The sequence below is a fragment of the Papio anubis genome, unplaced genomic scaffold (assembly GCF_008728515.1).
Source record: "Papio anubis isolate 15944 unplaced genomic scaffold, Panubis1.0 scaffold426, whole genome shotgun sequence".
NCBI lineage: Eukaryota > Metazoa > Chordata > Mammalia > Primates > Cercopithecidae > Papio > Papio anubis.
Window position 1 is genome coordinate 39,094 of NW_022164432.1, and position 22,881 is coordinate 61,974.

A 22,881-nucleotide genomic window follows, 5' to 3' on the forward strand; every position below is an offset into this window, starting at 1 on the left:
GTGGCGTATCCCTGTAGTTTCAGCTACTTGGGAGGCTGAGGCAAGACAATCACATGAACCCAAGAGGTGGAGGTTGCAGTGTGCCAAGATCATGTCACTGCCTGGGTGACAGAGTGAGCCAGCCTGGGCAACCAGCTTGGGCGTCTAGCCTGGGTAACACAGTGAGACTCCGTCTCAAAAACAAACAAACAAAAAAAAGAAATACAAAACTGACTGCATATCAGGAGGTCCTTAAGAATAACAGCAGAGCCTGTGATGCAGCCCATGGCCCAAGAACCCAGAGAGGCATGGCCCTGCCAGCCCCTTGCCTTGGGACCGTGGACACATCAGCAGATGGCGTCTCTCTCAGGATCCTTGCCCAGCAAGGAGGAACACTACTAGCACTTTCCTCATGAGGGTATTAGGACGATTACATAAATTAGAAATGCTAAAGGGCTTGCCGTGGTGCCTGGCACACAGCACAACACTTCAACAACAACAACAACAACAAAATCAGTAAAATAGAAATGTCAGTACAAGAGACCATGCTCACATTGGGATGTTACTGAGACCTACTATTTGCCAGTACGAAGCTTCTTTAGGAGAAGATCCCCAGACTGACCAACAGGATTCTGAGTTATGTCGTATCAGGATCTGCCCAGGACTTGCTGGATGTAATTAGTAAAGGTGATCAACTTGGGAGAACAAAAGGTTGTTCATGGACATTCTTTTACCTTCTTTAATAGATAAAGCCTTGTGTTCCTCAGTGCACCCACGGATCTCTTGTGAAAGGAGACTTTAAGGATATAAATTCTTTTCTGGATGAAGCATGACTGATTTTTAGAAAAAAGTTTCAATGATCTAAAGATCAAACATTCATGGTATTCTTGTTCAACAAAGTAGATGCTGAGATTCAGTGAAGAGGTGTCGTTGGAAGTTCCTCTTTATTGCTATATTATTTTAAATAGTTTTAATAAGAAAATTTGAGGAAACTGCAGTAGTCAAATGAGTCAAAATGCCCCAGTCTTCTGAAGATTAGGAAATCCATGATTCAGGAAAAACAGTGATGCTGATTATTCTCCAGTGGTTTTGGTTCAGCAGTTAATTCCATTTCTCACTGCGATTAAAACAGATAAAGCTGATGACATGTGGTTTGCATGCCAACAATCTCAACTTAACCTAAGTAAAACAACCCAAAATTAATAAACAGCAACGTTCCAGTGTCGACAACATTGAAGCCAGCGCCCTCCTTTAATGGTAACACTGACTGCTCCTAAGTCTTGGAACATCTTTATTTATTTATTTATTTTTGTAACTTTGAGTCAAGTCATTCATTTACACATCTGTAAGGGACTTTTCCTTTCCTTCCACCTCAGTATTTATGGGCCTAATTTATCTATAAACATAGGGACTTCCTGTCTAGAGAGAACTCCCAGCACCAAAACATATTCATCAGGATTCAGCATCATCTTAGGGAGCTCATTCAAAGAGTTCGGAGTCGTCATTATCTCATTCCCTCTCCACAGCAAACACTGTCTTCATTCGAGGAAGAGAAACACTTAGGACTGAGTAATGATGGTTATGAAAAATAAAGCAGTATCCTTATGTATTCGTCTGCTCTCACGCTGCTAATACAGACAGACCCAAGACCAGGTAATTTATAAAGGAAAGAGGTTCAATGGACTCACAGTTCCATGTGGGTGGGGAGGCCTCATAATCATGGCAGAAGGCGAATAAGGAGCAAAGTCACATCTTAGGTGGCTGCAGGCAAGAGAGCATGTGCAGGGGACGTCCCCTTTACAAAACCTCCAGATCTCGTGAGACTTACTATCACAAGAACAGCACGGGGGAAAAAAAAAGCCCCCATTTTTCAATTACCTCCCACCAGGTCCCTCCCATGATACATGGGGATTATTGCAATTCCAGATGAGATTTGGGTGGTGACACAGGGCCAAACCGTATGACCTCATGTAGTACCACAACACCCTCAGTCAGGAATCTTAAAGACCAATTCTTGAGGCAGTTTTTAACCCAATGTTTTATATTCCTTGACACCACATCCTTCAATGCCAGGTAATGTCAACACAGTATTTTTAAAGCAATTCATCTAAGTCAAGCTTCATGAAAACAACAACCATAATGGAACAATTGCTTTCTAGTACTCAATAGAATATGAACTATAAAAATATTAGATTTTGATCCCATTCACTCTGTTTCTCTCAGTAAAGGATCAGTGAGAATCTTTCTCTTCGGATCACCCAGGAATGCTCTCTGCTGATGACATTTTTGCCTAAGTCCCACTGAATTCTCAGACCTCCTCCACCCGGAAATATCTGCTTCTCCTTTCAAGATCTTTATTTCAAAATTTAATTGTTGCTTATAAACTTATTCAAGGTGTGGTCTGCATATCCAGGGATGAATGCTGAGCTGTGTAACTCCCCTGCAGGCCCTGAGTAGTTTTGGCATTATGCTTCTCTAACCTGGGCATACTTGTCCCTGTAGGGGGTTTGTTTTCATCTCTCTACCATGGCAATAAGGGTGGCATTTTAGGCTCACTTTTACTAGGAAATCACTTTCTAGCTAGAAGAGGAACGGAAAATCCTCCTTTTGAGTAGCACCATGATGTGCCTTCTGTGATAATATTAGACTCCTCTCTCTCCTTCACACACACACATATACACACACACACACACACACTCACACCAGTACTACCAGTAACATTTAATCATTTCAAGCACAATGTCACACGGGTTAAACATTGTTAGAAAACGTCTCAGACTCCATGATTACCTTTACATATTGGCTGACCAAATGTATAATGGGAAGCATCCAGTGGAGGATTTTATGTGACATTATTGCCTTGGCATCGTAAAAGAGAGTTTCAACCTACACCATGATGGATAGCTCCTTGTTTTTTCATAGTGCAACACCATCTGTGCTGGGAAATGGTCCACTTCAGAGAATTTTTCAGCAAATTTGAAATATAAGATTTTGAAGAAAAACATTGTTCTGCTTTTACAAATGACTCACACTGTGCATTCATTATAAAAAAGCCATGGCAGTGTAAGGTACTTCCTGCTAAAGGAAAATATTTTGTATATGTTATCTTATAAACACTTAAGGATGACCCATTCTGTTCCCAAAGCAAATATTTTGATGCATAAGATATGGAAGTACACAGTCTCTAGCCTTCAATGTTCCTGTTTGAATTTGATAGTTTATAGGGTACCCATGTTTCCACAGCATACAGAATGTGTGACATATATTCTTCTAGTTTGGTTTGCACATATTTCCCTTCTAAAGAAAGGAATACTTGTTGGAGAAGTGTCTTAAAATGCATGTTTTATTCTTATTTAGGCATGGTGAAGCCAATATATCAGGAGACAACCATCATTTAAAAGGTGGCTTGTTATTTTCAGTGTCCAAGAGGAGGGTGCACACCAAGCCTGGCATGAGGGCACCTGGGGAGGCACCAGGGTGGGTCAGGAGGCAGAAGGGGTTGGGGGGAAACGTGGGCTGGAGCCTCCCTTGTGGTTTCCCTGGGAAGAAACGGAGAGGCAGAGTGACGGGCTTGAGTGACGGGCTTGGGATTGGCTGATTTGAATCAGTTTGGAGACTCTGGACACAGTAGCTATCCCTAGTTGTCTGGCACCGGGCACTGGGGTGCAGGGCAGGTGGGTCGCGGCCCTGGAGTGTAAGAGCCAGTGAAAGAGGTGGTTGGCGGTATTGCCTCTGAATTGGTTGGTTTGCATCTGAAAGGTGAGTTGTTTGCTCTCCAGGAGTGAGTAACCCTGGGAGGGGTGTCCTTCCAGGGTCCACAGACCCCAAGATGTTAAAGCATCACAATAAAAAGGTGCATTTAATACAGGAAGGACGAGCACATGAGCTGGCGTCTATGGTTGTCATATCCCTTTAGAGCCTTGGATAATAAGTCTTCAAGAAAGGAGGAGAAAATGGACTTCAGTGAACGGTAAATATGCGTGAACAATACACAAGCTCATAGCTAGGGAGATACAGGAGGAGGAAAACCTGGAAAAAAGAGCAGTTCAGGAGAGTGGAAGTGTCCCTAATAATATGACAGGCTAGGATCTTTCAGGCTCTGGAATATCCACCTAGCTTCAGAACCAAAAGTACCAAATATTGAAAAATTAAAAATATATATTTTTCTTAACCATTTCATAAGAATAAAAGAAGGGCCCAGGCACTGTGGCTCATGCCTGTAATCCCAGCACTTTGGGAGGCCGAGGCAGGCAGATCACGAGGTCAGGAGTTCAAGACCAGCCTGACGAAAACATGGTGAAACCCTATTTCTACTAAACAAACAAAAATTTGCCAGGCGTGGTGGCGCCCATCTGTAATCCCAGCTACTCAGGAGGCTGAGTCAGGAGAATCGCCTGAACCTGAGAGGCAGAAGTTGCAGTGGGCCGAGACTGTGCCACTGCACTCCAGCCTGGGTGACAGAGAGACTCCACCAAAAAAAAAAGAAGTAAAGGTAGATCATGAATAAAAGATTGGCAGCCAAATACCCTCTGTTTAAATAGAGATAAGCCTGAAATTGTGGTTTATTATAAATGCTTCATGTATCAGAATCGAGATGCTGTAGACTAACTCTTCGAGAATTGCCAATTTAGATTCATAATTTGTGTCTCGAGTCCACGATGAACCCGCCTGCGGGGATGGAACGGGCGCGAGGACCTGGCCCTGGAACCAGAGAGCACGCAGGCTTCCATCCTGGCCCCTCCAGCACCACCATGTGACCATTTGAAAGTCACTCACCTCCCTGAGCCTCAGCAACAGCACGTGGACCCGGAAGGCCAACCTTTTAAGACCCTTATGAGGCTTAAATGAAATCACACACATAAATCCTGCAGACCATGCCTTGCACCCAGAGTGTGCCTCCACAAGCTTCAGCTCTGTCCATATGACAAAAACAATCCTATAATCCTCACAAAATTACCCATGTCTTTTTAACTATAAACCTGATACATTTCTCAGGTAATAAGCAGATTAACCTAGCAAAAAAAGGGGTCATGGTAAAGGTTAATGGACTAGCCCAAATTCAAAGCCAGTGGGGCTACAAGACATGAACCCTTAAGGAGAAGAGCAGTTACAATGTGTATGCCTCTGTGCAAGTCATTTTACGCATAGTGAACTCAACAAATTGGTTACTGTGGAAGGAAATCTGGATACTTCTAAAAACCAAAAAAACAAACACAAATTAAATGTGAGAGATGGCACCAGAAATCATCTGTGTGTTTGGCTGCTGATGTGGTTTGGCTGTGTCCCCACCCAAATCACATCTTGAATTGTAGCTCTCATAATTTCCGTGTGTTGTGGGAGGAACCAGTGGGAGATAATTGAATCATGGGGGGCACTTTCTCCCATTATATTCTCATGGTAGTGAATACGTCTCATGAAATCTGATGGTTTGATAAGGGGTTTCCCCTTTCATTTGGTTCTCATTCTCTCTTGTCTGCCACCATGTAAGATGTGCCTTTAGCCTTCCACCATGATTGTGAGGCTTCCCCAGCCACATGGAACTGTGAGTCCATTAAACCTCTTTTTCTTTATGTTACCCAGCCTCAAGTATGTCTTCATCAGCAGTGTAAAAATGGACTGATACAGCTGCCTAAATGTAAAGATATGTTCACTAGACTTTATAGAGAGGCAGAAACAAATTCAAATTAGCTAAAAGAAATTTTCTGCTCATTCATGAAGTCAAAGAAATTCTCCAGTTCTCTGAGGACCATGAAACCAGGATGAATTGTTCCTTTTCATGATAATTTTCTAACATTGGCCATTTTATATTAATATAAAATACATGTTTAACATTTTAACATCTCCATCTCAGGATGCATCTTACAATCAGAGACTTCTTTCTGACTGATAGATAAAATAGTAGTGTGTCAAAGTAGATAGAATTTAAGATTCAACTAAAAACTGTTTTACTGGCATAACCCACAAATGAACAAAGACAAATGAAAAGTAATGCCAAGTAGGGCCGGGTGCAGTTGCTCACACCTGTAATCCCAGCACTTTGGGAGACTGAGGTGGGTGGATCACCCAAGGTCAGGAGTTCGAGACCAGCCTAACCAACATGGAGAAACTATGTTTCTACTAAAAATACAAAATTAGCCAGGCGTGGTGGCACATTCCTGTAGTACTAGCTACTCGGGAGGCTGAGGCAGGAGAATCGCTTGAACCCAGGAGGCAGAGGTTGTGGTGGGCTGAGATCATGGCATTGCAGTCCAGCCTGGGCAACAAGAGTGAAACTTCATCTCCCAAAAAAAAAAAAAAAAGAAAGAAAAAAGAGAAGTAAACTAATGCAAAATCAATTGAAACTGCAGCCAAATTTCCTTAGAAAGCTATTATTGTCATAGGTTTAAAAAAGAAAGTGATCCAGTCAAAAAGAAAGAGGAGAAAAACAGGAGAACTTATGTCAAGACATATTACAAACACTAAAATAACCAAGGGGTTGTGGTATTGGAGAAAGAATAGACACACTGATCAATGGTAGACAGTACAAAAACAGACTCACACTTAAAACAATCAATTTTTAACAGAGATGCAAAGGCATTTGATAGAAAAAGGACAGTCATTACAACAAACGGTTCTGGAACATGGCAGCATGTGCATTGCATATAAAAGGAAAGAAAGAAAAGAAAGAAGGAAAGAAAGAAAGAAGAAAGAAAAAAGAAAAGAACGAAAGAAGAAAAGAAAGAAAGAAAGAGGCAGGCACAGTGGCTCACGCCTATAATCCCAGCACTTTGGGAGGCTGAGGCAGGTGGATCACGAGGTCAGGAGATCGAGACCATCCAGGCTAACACAATGAAACCTCATCTCTACTAAAAATACAAAAAAATTAGATGTGCATAGTGGCAGGCGCCTGTAGTCCCAGATACTCAGGAGGCTGAGGCAGGAGAATGGCATGAACCCGGGAGGTGGAGCTTGCAGTGAGCCAAGATTGTGAACGACAGAAGTCCAATAGCTCTGGGCAACAGAGCCAGACCCATCAAGAAAAGAAAGAAAAAGAAAGAAAAGAAAAGGAAGGAAGGAAGGGGAAGGAGGAAGGAAGGAAGGGAGGGGAAGGGAGGAAGGAAGAAAGAAAGAGAAAGAGAGAAAGAAAGGAGAAAGGAAGGAAGGAAGGAAGGAGGGAGGGGGAGGGAAGGAGGGAAGGAGGGAGGGAAGGAGGAAGGAGGAAGGAAGGAGGGAAGGGATGATGAAACGACGATGATGATGAACGATGGAACGTGATGATGATAACGATGATGAAACGACGATGATGAAACGATGATGAAATTTTAACGATGAAAACGATGATGATGATGAACGATTTTGCACGATGAACGATGATGATGAAACGATTTTTTTAAACGATGATGATGATGATTTTAACGATGAAAACGATTTATGATTGATGAACGATTTTAAACGATGATGAAAACGATGATTTTAACGATGATTTAAACGTGATGGAACGACGATGATGATGAACGATGATGATTTATTTTTAACGATTTTAAAACGATGATGATGATTTTGTAACGATGATGATGATGAAACGATGATGATGATGAAACGATGATGAAACGATGATGATGATGATGATGAAACGATGAAACGATGATGATGATGAACGATGATGATGATGATGATGATGATTTTGAAACGATGATGATGATGATACGATGATGATGATGATGATGGATGAACGAATGATGATGATGATGGAACGATGTGATGGAAACGATGATGAACGATGATGAACGATGATGAACGATGATTTAACGATGATGATGCAACGATGATGATGAACGATGATGAAACGATGATGATGAACGATGATGATGAACGATGATGATTTTAACGATGATTTTGAAACGATGATGAAACGATGATGATGAAACGAACGATGATGATGAAAACGATGATTTTTAAACGGATGATGATGGCAACGAACGATGATGGCAACGAACGATGATGATGATGATGATGATGATGATGATGATGATGAAACGATGATGATGATGATGAACGATGATGATGATGATGATGATGATGAACGATGATGATGATGATGATGAACGATGATGATGATGATGATTTAACGATGATGATGATGATGATGCACGATGGATGATGATGATGATGATGATGCAGATTTTAAACGATGAACGATGAACGATGAATGATGACGATGATGGCACGATTTATCGATGATGCGAACGATGAACGATGATGAACGATGAATGATGAACGATGATTTTGCACGATGATGAACGATGGACGATGAAACGATGATGATGATGAATGATGGAAACGATGATGAACATGATGACGGATGATGGAACGATGATGAAACGATGATGAATGATGATGAAACGATGATGAATGATGATTAAATGATGATGATGGATGATGATGATGAACGATGATGATGGATGATGATGAATGGCGATGATGATGAACATGTGATGAAAACGATGAAACGATGATTTAAAACGATGATAAACGATGATTTAAATGATGATGGCAACGATGATGGCAACGATGGCAACGAATGATGGAAATGATGATGAATGATGGAAATGATGATGAATGATGGAATGATGGAATGATGGAATGATGGAAAATGATGATGAATGATGAATGATGAAATGATGAAAATGATGGAATGATGAAATGATGAAATGATGATGATGAATGATGGAATGATGGAAATGATGATGGAATGATGATGATGATGAATGATGATGATGATGATGATGATGATGGATGAAATGATGATGATGATGATGAATGATGATGATGATGATGGAAAATGATGATGATGATGATAAAAATCGATGATGGTCGATGATGATGATGATGATGATGGATGATGATGATGATGATGAACGAACGATGAAAACGATGGATGGCACGAACGATGATGGAAATGAATGGTCTAATGACATTAGAACATCGAACACGATGCAACTTTAAAACGGTCGAAGAAAGGAAGAAAAGGGAGAAAGGAGAAAGGAGGGAAGGAAGCATGGAAGAGAGAAACTAACCCTCACACTATATACAAAATTAACTATGGAATTGGGTTAGGCGAAAACTTTAAATATGACACCCAAAACACCATCATAAATGTTTTATGTTAAATTAAATTTCATCAAAATTCAAAAAGCGCCTTTTAAATCTTCAATCTAAAGACTGTGAAAATCGTGCAAAACATATCTGACAAAGGCATCTTTATCTACAATTTACAAACTAGTCTTTACTTTTAATCATGCAAAGTCTCAGGATACAAAATTAATGTGCAAAATCACAGGCATTCTTATACACCAGTAACAGACAAACAGAGCCAAATCATGAATGAATCCCATTCACAATTGCTTCAAAGAAGAGAATCCAAATACCCAAGAATCCAACTTACAAGGGATGTAGCGATCTTTTCAAGGAGAACTACAAACCACTGCCCAGTGAAATAAAAGAGGACACAAATTGAAGAACATACCCATGCTCATGGATAGGAAGAATCAATATCATGAAAAATGGCCATACTGCCCAAGGTAATGTATAGATTCAATGCCATCCCCATCAAGCTACCAATGAGTTTCTTTCACAGAATTGGAAAAAACTGCTTTTAAAGTTCATATGGAACCAAAAGAACCTGCATTGCCAAGACAATCCTAAGTCAAAAGAACAAAGCTGGAGGCATCACGCTACCTGACTTCAAACTATACTACAAGGCTACAGTAACTAAAAACAGCATGGTACTGGTACCAAACAGAGATATAGACCAGTGAACAGAACAAAGTCCCTCAGAAATAATACCACACAACTACAGCCATCTGATCTTTGACAAACCTGAGAAAAACAAGAAATGGGGAAAGGATTCCTATTTAATGATGCTGGGAAAATTACAGCCATAACGAAAGCTGAAACTGATCCTTTCCTTACTCCTACATGAAAATTAATTCAAGATGGATTAGACTTAAATGTTAGGACCTAATACCATAAAACTCCTAGAAGAAAAACCCAGGTAATACCATATCCAGGACATAGGCACGGGCAAGGACTTCATGTTCAAAACACCAAAAGCAACGGCAACAAAAAGCCAAAAATTGACAAATGGGATCTCATTAAAACTAAAGGGCTTCTGCACAGCAAAAAAAAGAAACTATCATCAGAGTGAACAGGCAACCTACAGAATGGGAAAATTTTGCAATCTACCCATCTGACAAAGGCCAATATCCAGAAACCTACAAAGAACTCAAACAAATTTACAAGAAAAAACAAACAACCCCATCAAAAAAGTGGGCAAAGGATATGAACAGATATTTCAAAAAGAAGACATGCATACAGCCAACAGACACATGAAAAAATGCTCATCATCACTGGCCATCAGGTGAAAATGCAAATCAAAACCACAATGAGATATCATCTCACACCAGTTAGAATGGCAATCATTAAAAAGTCAGGAAAACAACAGGTGCTGGAGAGGATGTGGAGAAATAGGAACACTTTTACACTGTTGGTGGATTGTAAACTAGTTCCAACCATTGTGGAAAACAGTATGGCAATTCCTCAAGGATCTAGAACTAGAATACCATTTCACCCAGCCATCCCATTACTGGGTATAATTCAAAGTTGATTATAAATCATGCTGCTATAAAGACACACATGCACACATATGTTTATTATGCACTATTCACAATAGCAAAGACTTGAATCAACCCAAATGTCCACCAAGTGATAGACTGATTGAAAAATGTGGCACACAAAACACCACATGGAATACTATGCAGCCATAAAAAAGGATGAGTTTGTGTCCTTGTAGGACATGGATGCAGCTGGAAAACCATCATTCCTCAAAGGCAAACTATTGCAAGAACAGAAAACAAAACACTGCATGTTGTCACCATAGGGAAATGAAACAATGAGATCAATTTTGACTCCCAGGGAAGGGAAACATCACACTGGGGCTCATTATGGGAGGGGGAGGGATGTTATAACGGATGGTGCTGATTAGTTGGATGGGTGAAGGAAGACTAACATGGCACATGTATATGTAAAGAAGAAAATGGAATAATAAAAGGAAATGGAACAAATATTCCCAAATGGAAATGGACAATAATGGACAGACACTTAAAAAGATGACACACAGATGGCGGGCACATGGAAATGTGCTGAATATCAGATAATTAGGGATATACAATTGAAAGCCAGTGTGAGATACCAGCACACACACACGCATATCAAAAGGTGACCCTGCACAAGTGTTGGTGAGAATGTAAAACACCTGGAACTCTCAGATACTGCTGGTGGAAATGGAAAATGGTACAACAAGTTTGGAAAACAGTTTGGATATTTCCTTACAAATTACAAATATACTTTCCATTGAACCCCCTCATTTCCTCCTAGATATTTCTGTAAAAGAAATGATAGCACCTGGGCAGAGTGGTGCATGCCTGTAATCCCAGTGCTTTGGGAGACCAAGGCAGGAGGTCTGCTTGAGCCCAGAAGTTTGATAAATAAATAAATAGCCAGGCATGGTGGTATGTGTCTGCAGTCCCAGTTACTAGGGAGGTGCAGGAAAACTGCTTGATCCTGGGAGGTCTGCTTGAGCCCAGGAGGTCAAGGCTGCAGTGAGCCATAATTGCACCACTGCATTCTAGCCTGAGCAGCAGAGCAAGATCCTGTCTCAAAAGAAGAAGGAAGGAGAAAGAAAAAGAAATGATAGTCTATTTCTACACAAATATTTGCACACTAATATTGTTTTATTTGTGACAACTAACACCTAGAAATGACCTAGATATCCACCAGCAAGTCAACGGCTAAACCAATCAGGATCAGTGCAATGGAGGACGGCTCGGCAACGAAAAGGCAGCAGCCGCTGATGCAGCCTGTGTTGCTGAATCTTGAACACATCACGCTGAGCAAGAAGAGCTGGCAGCAGAACAGTGAGCACTGTATGATTGCATGTTGCACAATTCAAGAAGATGCAGACACGTCTATAATGACAGGAAGCAGCTCTTTCTGGAGAGGGGCTTGCAGAAAGCGAGCGCAGGAGAACTCTGGGGTGATAGGAGCCTCGTTTTTCTGACTGTGATGTAAGTTTCGCTGATGTGAGATAAATCAGAACTTTTCACCGTGTAGGTTTTAAATATGTGCAGTTTACTGTGCACCAGCTATGCCACAATAAAGCTCTAAGCCAGGACAAAAAGAATACTAATACAATGGCAAGAAACCACACACTTTTTGTCCTATTTTGGGCTCAAAAATATACAATAATTTTTTTAGATTTGAAGGTAGATTCATGCTAAAATACTGAGCTCAGAGGTGGTTCCTCAAATGTCCATGTCCTAAAGGAGAGTGCATTCTTATAATAGGTTGGTTATGACTAATTTTAAATCCATATCGCATATTAGAAAGCACATTGCACTGAAAGTGATAAAAAGCCTTGTGTCATGGGGACCTGTAAACATGTACAGGTTTGGAAGAAAAAATTTCTGGGAAAATATCTAAATCTATTCTCTGTGGGAATGATCACTTTTAATCTTTTTTTTTTTTTTGGTGACAAAGTCTTGCTCTTGTCCCCAGGCTGGAGTGCGATGGCACGACCTCGCCTCACTGCAACCTCTGCCTCCTGGGTTCAAGCCATTCTCCTGCCTCAGCCTCCTGAGTAGCTGGGATTACAGGGCGCACATCACCACGCCCAGCTAATGTTTGCATTTTTAGTAGTGATGGGGTTTCAGCTTGTTGGCCAAGCTGGTCTCTGACTCCTGACCTCAGGTGATCCACCCGCCTCGGCCTCACAAAGTGGTGTGATTACAAGCATGAGCCACTGTGCCCAGCTCTTTTAATCTTTTAATCAGGAAATCAGCACGACCTTTGAGAGAAGCATTTTAGGCCTCTGGACTCATTTACAGGTTTCGTAGGGCTCTGGGGCCACCCTGTGGTGAAGAGCAGGAGCACAGAGCACACAGCTGCTAGAGAAAGAAGGGGAGAAAGACGTCACAGGCTGTCAGAGAGTACTGTTATGTAAAGATTAGGGTCTTTTTAAAAAGCTTAGGTTACTTCATAATCAATAATACAGAAGCGATTAAAGTGTTTCTCAGATTTTACTATGCATAGGGATCACCCAACAAGTCCTGTTTAAATGAAGTTTGTGATTCAGCATTTCTTGGGGAGCCTTCATTCCTGCCTCTGTCATGCCCCATTCAGAATGCCCAGTGCAGATCGCAGGCCAGGCTCTGAGCAGCAGGGCTTAGAAGGTGAGGAAGAGAGACAGACACTAATTCCCAAGTTTTGAAGATAGTATCTTGAGCTGAACCTCAAGCATCCAAGCACTGTGTCCCATGCATGCACAGTCCCAGCCTTTTGGATTGCAGTGAGACACGGGGTCCCCATGAGCATGAGGGCGGCTGAGGCTTCCACAGAAGCTGGGCTGGGTGGGGACTCCGGGCACTCCTCATTCTCATGGCAGGGAGCTTACCAGACTCTTTGAAATTAAAGTAGTCCAAAGTCAGGTAGGCAAGGATTTCTGTTTTTCTCAATATTAGAGTCATGGTAACATGTATCTAAAGCTTATTTATTTGAAATTGCTTTTCAAGCCAGGCATGGTGGCTCATGTCTGTGATCCCAGCACTTTGGGAGGCTGAGGCAGGAGCACCATTTGAGCTCAGAAGTTCGAGACCAGCCTGGGCAACATAGTGAGACCTCGTCTCTACTGAAAATAAAAAACAATTAGCTAGGTATGGTGGTGCACACCTGTAGTCCCAGCTACTCAGGAGGCTGATGGAGGATCTCATGAGCCCAGGAGATCAAGGATGCAGTGAGCTATAATTATGCCACTGCATTCCAGCCTGGGCAACACAGTGAGATTCTGTCTCAAAAAATAAAATTTTTTTAAGAATTTTATTTTTATATATATGTGTGTGTGTACATGTGTGTGTACGTATATATATATGTGTGTATATATGTGTATATATGTGTGTGTGTGTATATATATATTTTGAGATGGAGTCTCATTCTATTACCCAGGCTACATTACAGTGGTGCGATCTCAGCTTACTGCAACCTCTGCCTCCCAAGTTCAAGCAATTCTCCTCCCTCAGCCTCCAAAGTAGCTGGGATTATAGGCACCCGCCATCGTGCCTAGGTAATTTCTGTATTTTTAGTAGAGATGGGCTTTCACCATGTTGGACAGGCTGGTCTCAAATTCCTGACCTCAGGTGATCTGCCCACCTTGGCCTCCCAAACGGCTGGGATGACAGGTGTGAGCCACCGTGCCCGGCCTTTATATGTATATATTTTCTAAATTCCAAATTTGTCTAGCTAGCTAGGGAATGCAACAAAAGAAAGGTGTCTGGAGCCCCATTTGTTCTAATACAATAAACATGGAAAGGACACACATTTCAGGTAACACTGATTGAAGACGTCTCATGTTTGAGGCAGGGTATCAGGGCAATGGGGTCCCTACCTAACGTTGTCCAAAGAAACAAAACTCCCATCCTCAAAAAGGCTGGCACCCTGATGGGGTAAAGCCTATTCGAAATGCCTCGTGGATGAATCTGTCATTTCCCTTATGAGCACAGTGCCACGTCCACCCTGCTGCTTGTCTTACAAATGGACCATTTGGGATCTAGTCCGAGCCTAAAGAAGTAAGGAGGCCAGGCACGGTGGCTCACGCCTGTAATCCCAGCACTTTGGGAGGCCAAGACGGGCGGATCACGAGGTCAGGAGATCGAGACCATCCTGGCTAACCCGGTGAAACCCCATCTCTGCTAAAAATACAAAAAACTAGCTGGGCGAGGTGGCGGCGCCTGCAGTCCCAGCTACTCGGGAGGCTGAGGCAGGAGAATGGCGGGAACCCAGGAGGCAGAGCTTGCAGTGAGCCGAGATCCGGCCACTGCACTCCAGCCTGGGCGACAGAGCTAGACTCTGTCTCAAAAAAGTTGCAAACTTTTAAACATCAAACCTGTTGTATAGCTCATAGTGACCCTCCTATTAAGCTGTGGTAAGCTCCAATTGGTATTTCATTGTTATTTTCTAAAAACTAGGTGAACAGATGAAAAACAGAATTCAGTTTTAAAACAAGATATTAAGATAATGTTACTGGTTGAAGGTGTCCAGGTTCTTGGAGCCTTGAACTGAGAATTCGACACAACACAAAAATGGAGCAAGGAAAGAATGAAGCAGCAAAGCAGAGATTTACGGAAAATGAAAGCACGCTCCACAGGGTGAGAGCGCCTGAGCACAGGGGGCCCGTTACTGAAGTTTCTAGGGCTTAAATCCCCTCTCGAGGTTTCCATTGGTTACTTGGTGTGTACCCTATGTAAATGAAGAGGATGAAGTAAAATTACAAAGTCATGTACTCGGTGTAAGCCCTGTGTAAATGGAGAGGATATTTCTTGTCATACCCCAAGAGTTTCCATTTGATTTCGTTCTCGGAAGTCAAGGTGAATCGGCCTTATGTTCCTGCCTCCAGACCCTTTTCTCCTGCCTCCGTGGAATGGATGGCAGTACATGGAAAATGGTTTTGTCCAAATGACATGCCCCAGGGCACTGGAAGCTGAGGACAAGAGGGAACCAGTTGGTGCCACTGAGGAACGCTCACCCGCATCTCCACACCACACAGAACAAAGTGAGTGGCCTTGTCCTGAACCCTCTGAAGTGAGTGTCTCGACTCAGCGCTTTCATGAAACCCTTTTTTTGGAGAGGCTCCTTCTCTCTCCTTTTGCAGTCACAAGGCAGCAGGGATTGCCCCACTCATGCTGAAGTTCTTCTAAAAAAAAAAAAAAAAGAATAAAATAATAGAATTAATGTAATGAATAATAAAATAATGAAAATGAAACTCTTTTTTTTTTTTTTTACAGAAGCAGCTCTGGAATTTCATGTATTGGTGGCATTAAAAGCAGAAAATGGGCCTATAGGCCTGGCGGGGTGGCTCATGCCTGTAATCCCAGCACTTTGGGAGGCTGAGGCAGGTGGATCACGAGGTCAGGAGATCGAGACCATCCTGGCTAACACGGTGAAACCCCGTCTCTGCTAAAAATACAAAAAATTAGCCGGGCATGGTGTCGGGCACCTGTAGTCCCAGCTACTCGGGAGGCTGAGGTAGGAGAATGGCGTGAACCCGGGAGGCAGAGCTTTCAGTGAGCTGAGATCGCATCACTGCACTCCAGCCTGGGCAACAGAACAAGACTCTGTCTAAAAAAAAAAAAAAAAAAAAGAAAAAAGAAAATGGGCCTATAGAGCTCAATTTAATGGCCAAAAATTAAGGAAAGAATAAAAAGACTCTGCTAATAATGGTGACATGAACTGCTCATATTGTCATTTTCTCTGGGACCTAATATTGGGGAGGAGGTGGGACCACCTGCCACCAGGCTCCAGGTGATTTTCGGGCTGTTCCCCCAAATCACTGCAGCCTCTTCCCTGCTGGTCCCTTGATCCTGCTGCTGTGCCGGGCGTCCTGAGTGGCAGGAGGCACCTCGGCAGCTTCCAGTGGGATAGGCCTGCGGCATTCTGAGCCTGAATGCCGTGATCACTAGGAAGTAAGGAGACATAAGCAGGAAGGGTTCAGGGATGGAGCGGCAGCTTCTCAGGGATCAGTCTCAGGGACCATTCTTTCCGAGCTGGAAAGAATCTCCTTTCAGGACAATGGCTCCAGGCTGAGGTCAACGCTGTTTCTGTGCATTATGATGACTGACCTGCATCCACAGGGAAGCGTATCCGGGCTCCTTTTTCCCAGGCGATGTTGGGAACACCTTGAAATGGGCACTGGTGGATTTCAATTCCAGCCTTCCAGAAGCCACTCCAAATGGAAATTGAGCTAAGGGATGTAGCTGGAGTAAGTAAACAACTTTAGGTCCCGAACAACAATTTTCACATACAATATAGTGTGCAGGGAAAAATAAAGCCTCGGGACCCCAATTCACAGCCAAAAAGAAAAAAAAACATTAAGCTGGAAGCTGAATCATGCAAGAAACTGCCTTTCCTTTTGTTCCTAAGCAGATAGCTACAGATAAAGGGTTACATATCCACAGGAAGCTGGTCTATGTTCACCTTATCTTATGTAAAGGACTGATTTACCGCATGTGAGATGAAGACATAACTGACCATTCCCCACCTGCTCTCTTTCTCTTGCAACCTGAGGAAGACCACAGGCTCCCTCTTTCCCCTCCAGCCCACCCTTTTCCTCCAGCCCACCCTTCCCCTCCAGCCCACCCTTCCCCTCCAGCCCACCCTTCCCCCCTCCAGCCCACCCTTCCTCTTCAGCCCACCCTTCCCCTTTAACTACTGAAGCCCTCAAAATCATCTTGGGAGGAAGGCACAGACCACAGACTGTTTCTGTGATTCTGTGTTTTTTTCTTCCAAGCATGTCCTTAACCTTGGCAGAATTAACTTTTAAATGAATTGAGATCGGTCTCAGGCACCTTTTGGTTTACAATCGCATGCCTCAGCCATCGTGCTGCTCTCTGGCCTTTGTCCTCTTTTACCAAAGGAGGAAGGTGGATTCCATGATCCTAAAACCCCTTCAGCTCTCCATAGGTTTCTGGGGGGACACAATTACCTAAGAGATTAGAGACAGCATCATAAAATATAAGTAGACGGTGTGTGGCAGTTAGGGTTAAGTTTGGCTGCATGAAACGGAAGACTCAATCTAGCAGAGGCTCACACATAGAAAGGTCTGTCTTTTCACATGAAAGGAATCTGAAGGCAAGCAATCCTCCCCTGTGCACTGGATCTGTGATCCTATCAGAGAGCCCAGCTTCTCCTATCATTCCCTCAGGCACTTTGACTGAAGGTGGTTGTATCTTCTAGATCACCTCATGCCCCAAGAGAGCAGCTTTGTTCCTGCAATCACACTGTATTCAAAGCAGCAGGAAAAAGAGAGAGAGAGAAAAAAAAAAGCCATACTCAGTAGTTTGGCTCCTTTTAAGGAGTCCTTTTGGAAGTCCTGCTCAACAATTCTTATATCAATAAGGGAGAAGACCACCCCTCATATTGTCTTATGCCCAATTTCTGCCTCCAAAGAAAGAAGAAGTAAAAACTAAAAGGCAGAAATGAAATCCACAGGCAGACAGCCCAGTGCTGCACCCTGAGCCTGGTAGTTAAAGATCGACCACTGACCGAATTGGTTCTGTTATCTATAGATTACAGACCTTGTACAGAAATGCACTGTGAAAATCCCTATCTTGTTTTGTTCCGATCTAATTACCTGTGCATGCAGCCCCCAGTCACATACCCCCTGCTTGCTCAATCAATCACGACCCTCTCACATGCACCCCCTTAGAGTTGTGAGCCCTTAAAAGGGACAGGAATTGGTTACTCGGGGAGCTCGGCTCTTGACACTGAAGTCTTGCCAGTGCCCCCGGCCGAATAAACCCCTTCCTTCTGTAACTCGGTGTCTGAGGAGTTTTGTCTGCTGCTCATCCTGCTACATCACAAGGGCCAGAATAGACCCACATGGCCACATGGGTGCGCAAAGACAGCTGGGGAATGAAGCATTTAGTGCAGAGCCTCGGTCAGAAGGGGAGGAGGAAATGGATGTTGAACCAACTGTGTCTGTCACATGGCATTTTAGTTGAGCTTGGAAGGATGAGTGGGTTATTCACAGACAGGCTCGGAGGGAGACACAAGCAAGGATCATGTGTGGAAGAAGCACGCCGGGAATTCGCAGGATAAAAAGAGTCTCCCCCTCACTGCAGAGTCTTCTCGCTAAAAACTCAAGGGCTTCTGAATTATTTCCATATTCTTTCTTTCTGAATTTAGAAGATTTACAATTCAATTATATATAATGCTAAGACATTGTCTTCTTGGGGATCGTTTAAAAACAAGTCTGTTTGGGTTTGGAAAGAGAAACCTAAGACCCATGTGGATGGGGAGGGAGTTTCAAGGTTCCTGGAACACAATACTGGAAGGAATTCAGGCAAAATATTCCATGGCCTTCTGACTGCTCTCTGGTGCATGCTGTGAAGTCTAAAAGCTGTGATGCTCCCCGGGAATGGCTGTGTTCTGAAAGCTTTTCCAGGAAAGTGTCTTGAGCTGGGCTACATTGTTAGCTCTCTGGTTCACAGAAAGAGCCATCTCGAAGTCCAGGGGGCACTTAGATAAGACAGACTCCATGGCACTCAAGGTTTCCTCCGTGGTTTTCTTCCAGACATCTCTGAGGCATCAGAAGTAAGGGTCAACAACTCAGTGTAATAGAAATTTTAAAATATTTGGATGGAAGGAGAAACCTTCAAAATTATGCCTATTATTTAGTATTTTATCTTCCACAAAGCAAAACAAAGCTATAAACTTCTCACTGCAACTGTGAGGGAAGAGGATCCTAAAACATTTTGTCTTAGCCTGTTTTCTGCTTCTCTTAGCAGAGTGCCTGAGACTGGGTAATTTACAAAAACAGAGATTCACTTCTCACAGTCCTGGAAGTGGGAAGTACAAGGTTAAGGGGTGGTGGGCATCTGGCAAGGACCTTTGTGCTGTGTCATCCCACAGGAAGGTGGAAGGGCAAGAGAGCATGAAGGAGTAAGAGGGGTCAAACTCACTTTTGTAACAGACCAACTCTTGTGATAAGGAACCCACTCCCCCAATAACAACATTAGTCCACTCACGAGGGCGAAACCCTCATGACCTGATCACCCCTTAAAGATCCCTCCCCTCAGCACTACTGCATGGGGGATTCAGTTTCCAACACTTGAAATTTGGGGGACACTTTCAAACCATAGTAAATGGCAAAAATAAATTAGTTACACAATGTTTATCACTAATAAGGTATGCACAAAACATCATTTATAGTCTATATTCACTATTATATGTTCTGCTCTATTTTCTTATTAATTCATGCAAAGAAATAAACAAGGAGATTTTCGAGAGAGGTATTAAGAAACAGCACCATAACCTTAGTAAAACTGAGAAACTGGTGGAAGTAATTGTTTTAAAAACCTTTTTTATTTGCTGGTTGTTTGGAAGTCAGTGGTAACATTTCAAGGAGGAGTTGTCCTTGGGAAGGCAGATTTCAGAAGGCTTTAGTAAGAGTGCATGAGGAAGATGGGGGAGGAAGGAGGACAGGTGACTTAGATTCTTGGTGGCCACTGGAAGTGCAAAAATAGAATGGTAACTTCAGAGAGAAGCAATTCAAGGAATGTTGTGCTTTTCCTTCTCTCTTTCTGTCCCTCTCCCCATCTCTCTTTCCATCTCTCTCTGCCTCTCACTTTGTCTGTTTCTCCCTCTCTGTGTCTCTCTCCTGGTTGCTCTGTCTCTCTCTGTCTCTTTTTAAGACTCTGTGTGTCTCTGTTTCTCTCTTCCCCTCGTCTCTTTCTCCATGTATGTCTCTCTGTGTCTCTGCTTCTCTGACTTTTTCTGTCTCTCTCACTCTCCCTCTGAGTGTGTGTGTGTGTCTCACTCTCTTGGTTTCTCACTCTCACTCTCCATCTCGCAGCTGTCTTTGGTTTCACTATGCAAACTGACTCTCACCACCTGATGATCCAGTGGGATTAGCAGAAACCAAGTGGACGCTACAGCCCTCATGGGCCCGGGAAATCGCAGCTTCGTCATAGCTAAGCCCGCCGCGCTCAGCTTTTCCCACCACCTGGAGGATCTACTCTCCGTCTGTCCTTCCCGACCACAGACTGCAGAGAATACCTGGGGGCGAAGGTCGAGGAAGCCGCGCGCAGAGGCTCCTAGCGCAGCCCCAGGAGGAATCCTGCCGCCAACAAGAAGCTGTGCGCGCGGCCGGGCTCGGCGCTGACAACAGCCGGATCTACCGGGCCTGCCGCGAGCCTCCGCATCCAGGTGGGGTCTCCGCGCCCCAATTCCACCCCGCCCCGCCATCGGCGCTCCCCGCAAGTGCAGGGTTTCCCCCCGCCCAGGCGTTCGCGCCCACTCAAGGTCTCCCTCACCCGCCCTGGGAGATGCTCCCGGCGTTCTATTCCGCCCTGCCTTGGCCCGCCCAGCGAACGATGTGACCCCGCCCCCCTGCGGTCTCCCCTCCCCCGGTCGCTGCCCCTGCCCCCACCTGTGGCGCTCCGGGCATCTCTAAAGGCCCCAACCAGAGTCCTCCAGCCCACCCGCAGGGACCCCGCCTACCTGTGGCGCTATCCCCGCGTCTGCGGCCTACCTCACCGCTAGCGCGGTCCCCACCTAGGACGACCTGCGCGTAGGTGCTCCTGCCTACTCCCGTCCCCCGCCCGCACCTGCCCCTTTCCCTCCACCTAGCCGCGCCCCCGCTCCCGCAGCCCCTCCCGTGCGCTCGGGCCCCGCCCGTCACCGCCCATTGGCCCTGGGGTGGGGCAGCGTCCCCATGGCCTGCTGCGCACCCGGACTAGCCGCTCCCCTCGACCTCCTCGCCATGGACGCGGACGACTCCCAGGCCCCTAAGGGCTCCTTGAGGAAGTTCCTGGAGCACCTCTCCGGGGCCGGCAAGGCAGTTGGCCTGCTGACCAGAGGCGAGGATGCTCAAGGTGCGCGCCCCTCTCCCAGCGGCGAGGGAGGGACGTACAGAGCCGGGGAGAACAGGGCGAAGGGGATTTGGCGGATGGGGCAGAAGAGGGGGAAAGCCATGGGAAGACGCGGGGAAAGGTGGAGAAGCGATGGGAAGAACCGGGGAGAAGCGATGGGAAGAACCGTGGAGAAGCGATGGGAAGAACCGGGGAGAACAGCGGGTAAGGGATGGGGAGAACTGGGGAGAAGCCCGGGAGAGGCAGGGGTACCTGTGGGGGGCGGCGTGAGCCAGCAGGGCAGCCCCGGGGCCCTTGCCGGGTGGGGCGGAGGAGGAAGGGACATGGCGGTAAGAATCTCCATCCAGAAGATAGTGAGCTTTCCACCCCCTCTGGTTTATGTTTTAAATTGAGCCTGGTAGAGGGGGTCGCCTGGAGCACCTTCCGGGGTCGTTCTGCCTCTGAGCTGTAGGATGGGGCCGGGCTTCCCCTCCGAATCCTGGGTACAGCGCGATCACTTCCTAAGTGGCCCCCGCCCCCCAACTCCGCCCCACGCCACCCCCCAGCATGTCGAGGAAGAAACGGCCGGATCCCCGCGGGCCTCCTGTCGCCTCGGGCCCCGCGCGGCGTGGGCGGGGTCCCGGCTGCTGCAATGCGGGAAACGGCGGGGGTGCTCTGGGTTCCCGCCTAGCGTCTCCGAGGCGGTCCGGCAGCCCCTCGCGTTTCCGCTGGAAGATTTTAAAAAAGGGTTTCCTGCGCTCGCATGTGCTGTCGCCTTCCGGCTCGTGACAAAACCGAAAACTAAAATGGGTCCCAGGCCCTCCCCGCCAGCCTCCGCGGACGGGAAGGACCAGGAAGCGGGGACTCCGGGACGTCAGCGGCGCCGCAGCGCGGGCTCTGGGCTTCCCCTGCCCTGTAATGTGGAAACGGCTCTCCAGGAGGGGCCCGAGCCTGGGTCCACGACGCAGGCGCGCCGGGAGGACATTTAACATTGAAGAGCGGGAGGTGGTGGAGACTGCGCGCCCCAGGCCCCGGGTGCACGTGAGGGCGCCGATGCCCGGACGGTGGAGCGCCCCCATCCGTGCAGCCCCTGGCGGGTAGATCGGCGCTTCCCAGGCGAACGCTACCTGCGAGCCTTAGCGATAGCGCGGGTTGGAGACGCGACGCGCCCGGAGCTGGGTTTTGATTTTTATTTTCCCGGTTCCTCCTGCCGCAGATGCGTGGAAAGGCCCGGATTGCGGATTTCCTCCCGTTTCGGGGCCGCGCACTGCACAAGGATGGAGTGGGAATGGGCCCATAGCCCACTGCACAAGGATGGAGTGGGAATGGGCCCATAGCCCACTGCCCCGATGACCTTCCCTTCGCCCTTGAGCGCGCGGGGCGGCGCGGGTACTGCAGGTTGGGGCGCTGTGGGCGCCGCCCCGCCCGCCGCGAGCGCCTACGTGATGCCCGGATCCTAGTCTCC

At 45.5% G+C, this 22,881-nt stretch overlaps 1 protein-coding gene across 2 annotated transcripts in view; it reads right to left on the bottom strand.

Moving 5' to 3' along the window:
- Positions 1-904: 904 nt before the first annotated feature.
- LOC103887243 (ATP-dependent 6-phosphofructokinase, platelet type-like) overlaps positions 905-22,881 on the bottom strand; it is a 33,961-nt gene continuing 11,984 nt past the window's right edge. For both annotated transcript variants that reach the window (XM_031662135.1, XM_031662133.1), the window contains one exon: positions 905-1,096. In XM_031662135.1, coding sequence (XP_031517995.1) covers positions 1,074-1,096 — 23 coding nt within the window. In that variant the 3' untranslated portion in view covers positions 905-1,073. The remainder of the gene's footprint in view (positions 1,097-22,881) is intronic.